We start from the raw sequence: 13,705 nt of genomic DNA on the forward strand, positions 1-13,705 counted from the left end.
ATAAATTCAGGAAGTTTTTCTCTTGAGGTTTTCCACCAGAACACTGCATATACCCGCATGTTTTAGACCAACCAATGTAGGCAGCCTCCAGACCACTATGAAAAACCCATTGGAAAAAGGTACCTTCTCATAAAGTTTAAGGAGCCAAGTACAAGAGAAAAGAGGAAGTAATCCTTAAAAACACTGGTTATGTATAGGAGTTCTTTGATGCATCAGAGTAATTAGACCAACACCGTGGAAGAAAGAATCACCAGACCACCTCCTCCTGCAATCAAGTATTATTGCAACGAGTTTCATAGCAAAGCCTTGACATTTACTAGTCAAATGACCACAAGATTAGTAGGAGACAATTAGAAGACAGTTCACAAAAATCAAGTTTTGTAACCACAGAAGCAGGTTGAATAAGTACACAAGACAGGTAGGTGACATTGTTTTACACCTTGTCCTACTCATCCTGCATGACCATAGGCGAGGCCGCTCTAGTGGTACCAGTTTGACAGCACCCCTTCTCAAGTCTACCACAAAGACACAGCAGCAGAAGCACGCACTCTTCAGAATTTAAGTTTGGATTTTTGTCAGTAATAGCAAAATAGATAACTTGTACCTCCCATTGATTCAAGGGGTTCAAGAACAGAGTTATTTCTCATCTCTTCACTCTTGACTGTCAAAGCAGTCCAGTCTGTAGCAAAACACTAAGCAACTTAAAACACTGTCAGTTTAAAGCTCCCTTTCATTCAAAAAATTGGTTTTGCTTCAGCTTATTTCACCAACCATGCAACCTATTTAACTCCAATATTTCAACTGTGATGCCCATCTATCTACTGCAGACAACGAAGACAACTTATCCTTTAGTGGGCTTCCTACTGCTATGGACTAGCATGGACCAAGTACTTCGCAATGACCAAGGAACTGGGAGAACCAAACTAATCAAGCAGAAAGACTGCTAACAAAGTGCTTCTAAAAAAGTAGTGAGCTTCCCCATAGAGCAGCGATACAAACGCACTCTCATCAAGCAGAATGATCACTTAACACTTAATATTAAAAATGCTCCAGCGAAATGCTCTTTGAGGCAAAACGAGGTCTACTAGCGTAACGCAGCACAACTCTGATCCAGTTTCCACTGCAAAACGCCCCTTTACAGACTACGTAATGCTCCAAATGAAAGGATGATCTTTCTCAAGGTAGCTCCTCTGTGCAGGGAATCATGCCATTTACAGCTTGTCAACAAGTTTAGCTACAGCTTATTGCTGCAAGATCGACCTCATCTTCTCAGGCTTCTGTGCTGTGCTCTTACATCAGTAAGTAGTTTGCCATTTCTGATGAGCAACTTCATCTTCCTGGTTCTGCCACACCTGACTGAATGCGCGGATAGATGCAAATTCAATATGTGAACTCCACGGCTGAGTTTCTTCTGCTATGAAGCAGCTCAGTCATTCGTCAGGACAATTCACAAAGCCCGCTCTCCACAGATCCTTCCAGCACTAGCCAAATGAGCAATAGGGAAAACAATTTAAACCACCATCTGCCTGCTGGAACATCTGTTGGCCCCTACAAACCTAGGAGGCATGTCAAAGCTCCTGGAACTCAGGAGGCGAATAGACTCTTAAAAGCCACAAGCCCTCAGCTCCAGGTGGAGGGAATAAGCTCCACAGCCAGAAGACAGACATCTTCCCTAGAGTGTCAACAGGGGAAGGAAGTCAAAGGTGCCTAGCAATTTATACACGGCAATTAGCTTCTGTTGATGTCAGGGATGACTTTATAACCAAGTGCATCATGCAGCTATGCCACACCCTTGTATGTCCAGAGCGGCTGAAAGTGGTCTTTACGGGCCAGAAGCAGCTCTGTACAAGCCACAGTGTTTAATGCACCTTTGCACACATTGTGTTCATGTTCAAGTCAATTGGGCTAAGCTGACTTCTACAGAAGCTCAACAGTCCAGGTCATCACTAAAAAACTATTTAAGCCTTGTTAGGGCATGATGTAAGACCCAAAAGCTACACCTTCTGGTCTCTTTAGATATCAGCACTAGAAAGGCGAGTATTAGTTCTGCCGTATCACCCTGTACTGAGACAGAGATCCTAGTTAATCAAGAAGCATAGATGCTTTTGATGCAGAAGTGTGAGACATGACCTGTAAGGCACAGACTTCCAAAAGTCTGCCTAGAGGAGCTGATGAGTATCTCCACTTCCTCAATGCAGAAGTCATCTTCCAAATTTAAAACTCAAATCATTCACTTCATTTGCAAAGCCTGAATGGGTCTAATATCCATCACTTCCAGCTGTCCCCTTAATAAAGGGTACTAGCCACTATAGATACTGCTATTTAAGTCTAGCTAGAATTGCAAACAAAACGTGCTTCAGTAAAGTACTCATCTATGGGACACTTCAGGATAAGGAGAAGCGACTGAGGAGCAATGGAATCTCCAGTTAAATCACAGCAGGGAGATAAAGAGCAAGCATCAGTTCTTCCAAGGTAATGAGCTACCCAGAAAAAACATCTTAACTGGTTGTGTTCTGATTCAACAGCTGTTTGGTGCAGTTACTGCTCTCTGGAGAGAGCCAATCTAGAACGCATCTAGGAGTAAAGGGTTTTTTTTGGGCACCAAGCAGCTTAGGTCAAAACCAGATCATGAGTGAAAGCCTTAGCTCTCTCCTTGAAGGCCCCTGCTATCTTAACTTTCATCTTAAAGGCAGAGAGCACATCACTCTAAATCAGGAGAATAAAGGGAATAGATAAGTTGCCTTTTAAAAAAGAAGTTATTCCTGCAGGCAACAGTCCAGGTCCAGTTACTCCTGCATGGGGCAAAAGGCCTCAGCAGACCTCAAGCCAGTCTTTTCCCATCAAAGGGAGGTCCACCTCTAAGCAAGCATAAAGACTGCACCAACAAAATTTTTGTTAAAATACCAAGAAGGTGATGAGACAGCTACTTTGTATGCCAGATTGTCAGGACAGCAGGATGATGCTTAGTTATCTGTCCTGGCTGAAGTCACACAGTACTCTCAAGATCACCATATAATCAAAAAGCTTGTGCACTGACATGGAGCAGTCGGATAAAACAGGTTAGTATCAATTCTTGCACACCATGCCCTTATCATGCGTTCACAGTAATGGAAGCAGCCCATCCTGCCTGCTCTGCCAGGAATGACAAATACTATGCCAGTAAGTTCTTTCTATGGAAAGCAGTTTGTCAGCCTCCTGGAGACCAGGCCACAGGCTCCGACAGACAGCGCTGTCCTTTTTGATCCAGCTCACCCAGCCAAGTTTCTGAATATGAAAGTAACAAAGTTTGTCAGCTCAGGTTTAATTCAGCCTGGTACTCTGGGGATTATGAAACATCTCTGCTAGCATAAATTTGAGCTTTGGACACATACTGCTGCTGAGGAATTCTTAATTCCATTTTGGAGGCTTTATCCAGCTGTCCTACTTTTCACACCAGCTAGGGCTCCTCCTTTGCTAATCATCAGCCTGACAGCCAAAAGCCTCCACATCAAGGTCCACTGCTGCTTAGATCACTATTCCTCAAAAATAGGAAGAAAGCTGACTGCTGGAAGGAGTATTCACCTATACAATCATTATGTTTGAGTTTCAGGCCCCAGACCCTTGAAACTTTTGAGGCATAGAGTTGTTGGAAAGTTTCATTAGCACTGACAAATGTTAAGCTTGTAACATTAAAACACAACTGAAAACAATACTGTCCAACAAGTTCAAGTGCCAACTACCAAATGAGTGGCTTCTGACTGTGAATGGGCAAGATGCATCTGAGTGAATTAAAGCAACTCTGGACTCTGCTTGCATTAAATCCTATTTCTTAACCATAGTCCCATTTCAAACTCTTCCAGCAATCTTACCTAGTCTCACAGGAAGTGTACCTTTAAATCTGAGCAGTTTAAACTTCTTGCTTCAAAGCAACTTGAATTCCTGCTAAGTCAGTTCAACAATTTCTGGTGACAAGAGAAGAAAAGTTAAGTTTTGCCCAGTGTATCACAGTCTGGTTGAGGTTGGAAGGGATCGCTGGAGACCATCTTGTCCAACCCCCCTGCTCAAGCAGGGCCACCTCGAGCAGGTTGCCCATGACCATGTCCAGGTGGCTTTTGGGTATCTCCAATGGGGCAGACTCTACAACCTCCCAAGGCAACCTGTGCCAGTGCTCGGCATCCTCACAGTAAAAAAAAAAAAGTGTTTCCTGATGTTCAGAGGGACCCTCCTGTGCTTCAGTTAGTGCCCATTGCCTCTTGTCCTGTCACTGGGCAACACTAGAAGAGCCTGGCTCTGTCATCCTTATACCCTCCCTTCAAGTATTTATATAGATTGGTAAGATCCCCCTGAGCCTCCTCTTCTCCATGCTGAAGAGTCCCAGGTATCTCAGCCTGTCCTCATAGTGGGAAATGCTCCAGTCCCTTCATCATGTTCATGACCCTTCGCTGGACTCTCCCCAGGACATCCATGTCTCTCTTGTTCTGGAGAGCCCAGCACCAGACACAGTACTACAACTGTGGCTTCAGCAGTGCCGAGCAGAGGGGAAGGATCATCTCCCTCAACCTGCCAACAGCACTTCTCCTAGTGCAGCCTTCTGTGCAGCAAGGGCAACATCTGGGAAGTTACACAAGTAGCTACATTACAGTTGCAAAAAAAAGTTGGAAGTGCTCGACTGAAAGTTTCCCATACAACCCTAACTCAGCACGTAAGGAGAGACTGATCCATGCTACGTGACAAAGTCACACACCCCCCACCAGTCATTTGGGTAAGCACTACAACAGGCAAATGAAATGAAAAAGCCAAGAGGAGGATCAGAAACCAACTTCCTGATTTTGAAAACTGCACTGTGAAGATCAAGTTCATTTAGGTCGCTGGGTACTTGGGAATTCCCACCCAGTAAGTCTTAGTAAAGCAATTCCTGAACACCTGTAAGAGCAGCACCTCAGAAAATTCAGACTGCACTGGGCACGGAAGAGTTTGAACAGTGTGAGCTGAACTCTTGAATGAACGAGACTGAAGTTACTCACTGCCATTCACCAGGCAGGGTCTTCCAACGCCCTTAATATAGGCTCCACGGTTCATTAGTTATAAAACAGTGGGGAGAAGCAGGACAGGACAGAGCAAGTTAGCCTGACCTTTACTGAAAAAGTACTTCAGTTTAGTATTAACTCTTGCACAGCCATTCGCCAAATTCAAGAGAAAGTGGGATTTTCCCAAAAATGGCTGAGAACAGTTATAATCATGTTAAAACACTTTATCCTCCTGTTTAAGGCAAAAGGGATTCTTATTTATGCAGGCTTTGAGATAACATTTTTAATTTAAGCCTACGCATTCTACTCAAGCTTTGGAGTTTAAATTAACCACCAAGGTGTGTTTAAGACTGTATTTTGAGATGATTTATTCTACAATACGTACTCTTTAAGAAACACTTACTTCAGAATTACTAATACAAGCAAGTTAGCTATTCTACTGAAACTCTCAGTGTGGTTCTCCCAATTCTTCAGAACCCATTAACAAGCCTAGGAGGGACAAACATTTAAGACAGACAGAACAAAACCCCAAGATGCTAGACACCTCTACTATCATAGCCAAGATCACCTGATCAAGTTGCTTACAGAGGGAGGGAAGCTTCCTTATTTATTTAGCAGTCTCAAATAAAACTGCTCCAATAACCCCCACACTCAGGCCTTCACCATCTTACCCAGCAAAGATGGCAGGGGCAGGCTCCCAAGCCAGATACTCCGAGCGCCGTCTGGAGCAGCTTACCATCCTCCAGAGCGCAAGGAGCCAAGAACCCCTACCTTTACCACTTAACTGGTATGATTAAGTAGCACTGACATGATTTTTCAGTCTTTCCACCAAAAAAGCGGCACTATCGATTAAAAGTAAGTCACTGCATACCCCTTCACCTTTCCCCTTGCAGGTTAGGGTGAAAAACATGTTCATGTACTACACATTAATTGCAACACAACATCTAGCCCATGTGAGCTGCTGACAATGTTGCCTACCAGATGCCTCAGGAGGAGGAAGCTGTGTGTGATAAGCTTTTTCCTAGAAGAACTGTTTCTAGTCTTCCCTGATTTCTCTATCAGTAAGGAAAGTACATTGGTGGTTTTTTTTTTTTTTTATAGCTGTGTTCTAGTCTTCCACTTACAGATTTTAAATTCAAGCAGCTTGCTCCCAATAGCATCCCCTTTTAAAGGGTGGCACAATGTAGGAAACACTCTAAGAAATCTACACTACAAATACTAAATTGCTGCTTTGGAAGGGATGTGAGTTTCACGCTGAATAACTTAAGTCTTGTTTATTCACTTTTAATTACCTAACCCAACAGGTTTTCCTACTAGCAACACATTTATTCTTTGATAAGGCTAATCAAAGAATTAGAGAACTGAAATAGCCCCAAAGTCTACAAAGACACAGTTCTAAACTGACTGAAAACAGGATTTCCACCCTAAATGATTGAAGTTGCCTTTGTGGAATTTGTTTATACTTGTTTGAGACGGGAATGCTTCTTTTAAGTATCAGCTCTTGCCTTTTATTAAGTTGAGGCCTGCTTTCTGACAAGAAATCCCTGTTATTTCTGAGGGAAGTATTCTGAATTTCTATGAAGTCACCCACCAGAATTTCTTTTGCTGCCTTTAACTCCTTCATGAAATGAACGCCAAGGGAACTCGGACAAGATTGTTTTCTCACTGGTTACATCTGTATGTGTTTTGTGCTACATGAAGCAGAGTTTGTGCATTCATATGAACGCTTCTGCAATGAGTGAAAAGTGATCAGCAACGGAAAGACACCTAATCTCAGGGAGCATACTTTAAGAGGGAGATGGGGTGATAGAAGGGGCTAAGTAGCACAGAATGGCCACACTGATCCCATGGCTTACTCTAGCTAAGCCACAAGGACACAGTTTGAAGAGGATAAGAAAGAGTTCAAGCAGAGAACAGAAGGAGATGTTAAGAGCATACTGCAACTGTATTTGGTTGCAAAATTAGTGTTAAGATATATTTTGCGAGTGATTAAAGGTGACAGCCATTATTAAGCAGTCCACTGATGCCCTTAACTAGCCTCTTAAGTTTTTGCCCCATCTTTTTCCGACTATTCTAATTCCAGTCTATCCTCCAGTATTTTCAAATGTGTTATCACCCTTCTGCCCATATGGTCATTTTAGGACTCTAAAACAAATGAAAGTAAGATACCATGCCACATTACACATTCTCCAACTACAATATTCTAACCAGTTATACAGCAGCTTAATCAAAAACATTACAGGCGTCAGTACTTAGTACTAACTTAGCGCTTCCAACAGCAGCCAGTACTTGACTGAAAGCACTTGTAAGGAAAGCTGCGTCAGCCTGACAATCATTTTCCCTTGACTGACACCATTTCTTCAGTTCTTTCAACTCACAGCGAAGACTTTCAGCTTCATGCACTAGCAGATTCACTTCTGTCAAGAGATAAGTCAAGATATTGTTTTGCCTTTTCATCTGTTTCTACAAATGCAGAAGCCTTTAGCTGGACAGAGAAGGTAGGAACTTTTGTGAGTTCAGTAAAAGGGAGACAGTTACGATGTGCAAGGAAGCGGTACCAGGAGTCATCTGTCTGATCCAAAAAAAGTGTCCGGGAACATCACACGTAGTTGGAGGGAAGAATTACAGGCAACAGGATAGCCTCATAGAGCTGGGACACAACGTGAAGGATACTGTAATTAAATGTGGTATCTGCAGCATTTAATTACAAAAACAGTGTGAAGCTACAAAAAATGGAATGGTCAGGACATGGACCATGCACAGAAGAGACCAAAATATTCTCAGTTGCCATGGCTAGATTTACAAGTTGTAGATCTACACTTTCAATAGCCAGGAAAATCAATAAAATTCAATCCTGGGTCTTCTTTGAAGGTGTTTAAAAACCTCCTATTTGCATTAAATAATATGAATACTGCTCTACCAGGCAAAGGACAGATTCCAGTGCCCCAACAAGCTAACACAGTTCACAAGGACCACAATGTTTTTAGCTAAAAAAAAATTAAGATAGTACAAGCTTGTTAACGTTTTAAAACATGTTTTAGTAGTCCATGTCACTGAAAGTTTTTTAACAAAACAAATGACCAGAGTTCTGATACTCCCTTGAAAGAGGGACTTTTTTTTAAGATGACAAAGAATCAAAGCAGGTTTAGTGTTTTTTAAGGGCCACAGCTGTTCCTCTACGTATTTTTCTTGGTGTTCATTTTGAACATTGAAGTCTTCCATTGTCATGTACTAGGTTTAATTTTGGTTTGTGGGGGTTTTTGATTGTTTGTTTTTTTTAAGTTAAAGTGTTTAGACTGAGGTGAGGTGGCAAGACTATGTACTTAGTGTAGTAAGACTTATTGATCCACTGGCAAGGTTGAACAGTCTCCCTATGGTCACAGGGAAACTGGATGTCCAGAGCATCCTGCACTCATGAATTGGCTGCAAGCTAGATGTAGCATCACAAGACTGAAGTAGTGACCCCAGAAAGGGTTGACAACATGAATGCAGCAGTTTTTACATTCTAAATCCAAATCAGTAATTCATTTCAGCAGAATAGAATTAAATGAGCATTGGAGGTACCTTTTGAAATAGTTAGTGCTGGGGACCACTGTGATCGTAGAATATCAAGACAAATGCTGCCATTACTGTTAATATTTGGATGATAGATTCTTGTTGTAAATGCAACCTGCAGAAGAAGGAAAATTTCAGTATAGGCTCACAAATGTACATTACACCATACGGTAATGAATAGATTCATGGTACAAGCCACTCACCTTAGGTGGTTTGAAGGGATAATCTGTTGGGAAGTGAATTGTCAAGAAAAATACTCCACCTTGATAGGGACTGTCATTCTGTTCATGAAAAAGAATCATTGCAGTTTGAGGAGTTATTACAAGAAGACTGGTCATAAAAAGCTATGAACATTAATTCTCTCATACTTACTGGTCCCATTATTGTAGCTTGCCAATGGAACACTGAAAAAGAGAAAGATTTACTTCAGTTTGGAGAAGCTCAAGTAATGAACTACTTACTTCCAGACAAAGCAGCACAGAAAAGTCTATTTTAAAAACAAAGCCTTCTGAAAGGCTGCAGGGAAGCAAGCCAAAGAATTAGACAGAGCGAAGTACTCAACACTCCACGATCACTTGGTCCACACTTTGGGATTGCTGTGATACCACACACATGTTGTACCCTGCAAAAAATCCCTTTACAATAAAAATCCAGACAGTTACAGTCAACATTTCAAATTTGTGAGTTCAACTTTGTTTCCAGTGAAGCACCCAAATCAAAGCCCGGTTTCCAATGACTGCACTGCCCTCTTAGAGTGAGCTACAGCAAAGGTACAGTATGAGCTCATACCTTTCTTAGGTAGGATCTCTCCTACACAGATCCTCAGTTAAATGAAGGGCAAGACCAAGTTTTGTATATACCATATGTAAAGAGGTAACCTAAGCCAGCGTTACCTTGACTGAATGTTTAAGCTTAGTCTCCACAGAGGCCTCAAAATTTCATTAAAGCAGCAGAAAGCAATACAAGTCTTAAGAGAACACAAGAATGACAGTCTGCTCAATACTTGGGACCAGGATGTGCTAGTACACACTTTAGGTTAAATGGACAAAAATTAAGTCTCACTCGTATGCATCTGTCCAAGAGAACATCTTAATCTGGTAATACAGAAGACTCCTGAAGAATGTCTTTATGCTGCAGAACATAAGGAAAACAATCAAAGCTGTTAATCTGTATGAGGTACGTTAGGAAGTTCTCAGGGTTCCTGCATTCTCCAAAGGCTCCAACGCTAGCTTGTGCAAAGAGCACCAGCTTAAAAAATTATTTGTGAAAGAGTACTGTGGGAAGTTTCCCTCTGCATGGATGTCAGCTACATCGCATCTTCAGAACTGGGGAGCTGTACAGAAGACTCCAGTTATTGCAAGGTAAGTCTTCAAGACACAGAAGTTGAAGCCACCTGCAGCAACGTACTGTACTTGCAACTGGTGTCTACAGCTTTCAAGACTACCTGTGCCAAAAGTAATTTTGGCCCAGGGTGGCACTACTTGTTCTAGCCTAGCATAAGCAGTTTTTCATTACACATGATACAGGCATTACAGCCAGGAATGATCTCATACAAGGAAGGGGAAAAAAAAAGTAGAGTAGGAACAGCCCTGCCAAGGCAAGGAGAGAAGAGTGTTTGGTTAGAGCAGCAGGGCTGTTACAAAGGGTATTACAGCTGGTAACACCAGCTAGCCTTCTGAGAAACTCTACGCTCAGTGTAGAGTCAGGAAATCAAGACAGCGGCTCATGTGTTCATATGTAGTGTTCACCCATTTTAAGAGGTTCAGACAGCTTCACAGAAGTCCGTATCACCTGTAGCAGGACAGTGAGAAACCTAGAACAAGAGGACAAAGGGGCAGCAGAAACCCAGCAGTGAAGAGCACAGCTAATCACAGAAAAACCACCAAGAATTTCACAGGCATCAGTAGATGCTGATAAGATTCACTGTGACTGCACTGGAGCACACAGACAGCACTGGGCATTAACCTGCCTACCTCCGCACACTGAGAAGAGAAGCCAGTATAACCAGCTGTTGTCTTAAACCCAAGAAGAAAGAGTAACACTTTCACAGCTACTCTTAACATTTTACAAGCTAGAAGAGTGGTTTGGTTGGTTCTGTGTTTTGGGTTTTTTTCCCCCCGCAACTCCCACACCAGACTCAAGGAAAGTGCTTGTTTAACCTAAGCTTTAGATTTTCACAACATCCAGGGATGAACTAGAAGATGGATTTTTCATGCACAGCTTACTTCAATTGATTCTTTACTTTGAAATCAGCCATTCAAAAAGTTATTTACAAAGTAAGGGGGCTGCTGACTTTCAGTAGCTAAGCACAGGTACATGTTTGGAAGTGAACTAAGCCACTGCATCGTGCTCTGGAGGTGTACTAGTGTAATCCAGTCCCAAGCATATTTCCAAAACAAAGGCCAGAGGTGGGTGGAAAAGGGCTAAAACTACATTACCAAGAGAAAGAAAATCCTGCCCCTACAGTTAACAAGGCAGAAACAGCTCTTTACTTTCCAAAGTTTATGAACGAGAGGGACGGGAAGCTTGTAACTGGGGACAGCTTACCTCGGCTGGACTGGCCACAAGATACCACTTTACAAGCACAGCACATCCCGAACTCTGAGAAATGTCATTCTGACAAGGCAACTGAGGCAGACCTAGAGCACAGGGACCTCAGAGAAGGCACCTTTCTGTGGCCGCCACTGCTATTAACTTACATACACCCAAAGTGTCGCTCTCAATAGTGAAAGTCTTTCATTACAGGTCTTTCAGAAAGGTGGCGCGAGAAGAATTGAATATTACTTTAAAGCTTTCTGTATTCATTAGTAACTTTCCATGATAAGCATTCAGCAACTTGTGTTACCACCTCCTCCACCAGACGATCTCTGTCACCTTTGACAGTCTTTGGAAACTACGACGTAGTTTATCATGGCACAAATCACACTTGCTAATTTAAGGGAAGAAAAGCCTCAGACTGGCTCTACATCTTAGTAATTTCTCTTCCATGAAACTACAAGCTTCTTTGAAATACATTTTGAAAGCAGAAATAAGTTGTGGAGTAACTAGAAGCTTGACAGTACTGCTAAGAACCTGCCAAACCAAACGCAGCTTTCACTTGTTTGAAAGCATTGCCGAACGGCAACATCTCCACTAATTTCAGTATTTTCATTCTCAGGTTTCAAGTGCTTTTTTTAATCTAGTCCTAGATTTCTATAGGAATGTGTAAGTTTCTATACACTTCAGCACTCCTCAATAGTTCAGGAATGATTCAGAAAGATCTTGGCAGCTAATTTTTTCCTTTTAGAAAGGATACCTAAGCTTGGAGTTCTTAGCACATACACGGAGGGTTTCCCTACTTAAACATCCCCTCCTCTCATGAGCTCGGATGCTTCGCTGAACAGCACGCTTAGTGACCACGTTGCACAGCAAGTTCAATGCACGCTGTTTAATGGGCATCCCAGTCAAAGCTTCCAAGTGTTCTTATGCATCCTTTTCTACAGGGCAGAGCTGCCACAAGAAAGGGTGTAAACACATTCCCGCATCTCAGGCATTTTATGCGTTAAATGCCAATGCGATGAATGCAGGCCCATGGCAAAGTTATAAAGCAAAAGGTGAATTTGTAAGTGTTCTTGCCTCACTGCAAACATCCTACTGATCTTGCTCACCCAAGCTATGACCAAGTTTAATGCTGCTATTAAAAAAAAGTAGTTCACCAGAAAGTGTAAAATCCTAGTTAATATGGAGAAGACTGTACAGCTTGCAAAACCACTGCAGTTTAAAGGCCTCTTGCAGAAAACCACCATAAAGTACGGGGCAACAATTAAGTTGCCTTATTCACAGCTAATCAAACGAGACCGCGGAACATTACCTAGAACTAAGATGAAGAAGCATCCATATAAACACCATTAAGTCAAGTCACACGATGTATCTTGCCCTCCTCCCTAGGCAAAAATACATGCACAAGATGACAGTAGGTCTTCTTACTATAAAATGATGTTAGACAAAAAAAATTCAGGGTAGGACCTAAAGAATAACTGCTTTTTTTCCTGCTTTAACACAGCTCCTCAAGCTTCAAAAGGACAGAGTAACAACTCCAAATCACACACCAGGCAAACAACCTTGCACAGGAAAGATGATCAGCTGATGTGTAGGCCAAAAAGATTGTCCTAGGCCATCCCTTATAGGGAACCTGGCAGGGCCAACTGATTTGAGTGCAGTTTTCAAACATAACAGTACCGTGTGATTTAAGGATGCTCCACCTGCACTTCCTGTCTCATACCTAAGCAGCTATGTCCAAATCAAGTGACAAGTTAGTCACGACAGCAGGATTTAGATATTCTGATTTTGCTTATTGAGAAAGCCACAAGTAGTATTCCAAATTGAGTGAATCCTGCCTAAAAATTCAGAGCCAAACCTGTTTTTCAGTTCTTATACTCTGGAGTGCTCTGTAATACAATAGCACAAAACAGATTAAAGAACAAACAATGTTTCCAGTGTTCCTATAACTGGAACTGACCACAGTAACTATTAAACTTTAAAAAAAATCTAACATTACTTCATGATTGAAGCCTTAACTTACCAACCAGTTTTCCTTCCATTCACTTTTTAACCTCTTCTCCCCAAGGACTACATGTAACCCGCTAGAAAAATGCAGTGTTAACTAACTCCTGTGTAAAATATAGCTAACCCTGACCTTGCTGTACAGGCATCTAGTATTAGGAGCAGATTTTTCTACTTCTACAGGACCATGTGACTACACCATATACAGTTTAGATGCCAAAGAAGTTCAGAAAGCTGTATGCAGCTGCTTGCTGGTTTGGCCACAGAGCTACTGAAGTTTACTAACTTCATGCCCTATGAAAATGCCAGAACAGTTAATTCAAAAGGTGTCACTTCAGATGGGCACAGAGTTGCCCAATCAATAAAATGGGAGTAACACAGACCTCCAGTGATACACAAGGAAGGTATTAAGAGATACCAGAGGGCAACAAATTTAAGAACAATACGTGGAGTAGTATCTAGTACTCTAACCAAGAGAAACAGAAGAGTTCTCCTTGCTAAGGAACTGGACATCCCGTTTTAGAAGAAAAAGGAAAAAAGTTAGAGACTGCAGGTGTTTACTGATAGTAGCATACTTACTGTCATCACCAACAGGCCCTGCT

At 42.0% G+C, this 13,705-nt stretch overlaps 1 protein-coding gene across 1 annotated transcript in view; it reads right to left on the reverse strand.

The window, feature by feature from the left end:
* LOC103921593 (ubiquitin-conjugating enzyme E2 D2-like) overlaps positions 1 to 13,705 on the reverse strand; it is a 22,793-nt gene that overhangs the window by 7,212 nt on the left and 1,876 nt on the right. The window contains 4 exon segments of the mRNA XM_009329584.1: positions 8,571 to 8,676; positions 8,765 to 8,842; positions 8,934 to 8,965; positions 13,683 to 13,704. Of these exon segments, the coding sequence (XP_009327859.1) occupies positions 8,571 to 8,676; positions 8,765 to 8,842; positions 8,934 to 8,965; positions 13,683 to 13,704 (238 nt within the window).

The sequence above is a fragment of the Pygoscelis adeliae genome, unplaced genomic scaffold (genome assembly GCF_000699105.1).
Source record: "Pygoscelis adeliae isolate BGI_AS28 unplaced genomic scaffold, ASM69910v1 Scaffold288, whole genome shotgun sequence".
NCBI classification, from domain to species: Eukaryota; Metazoa; Chordata; class Aves; order Sphenisciformes; family Spheniscidae; genus Pygoscelis; species Pygoscelis adeliae.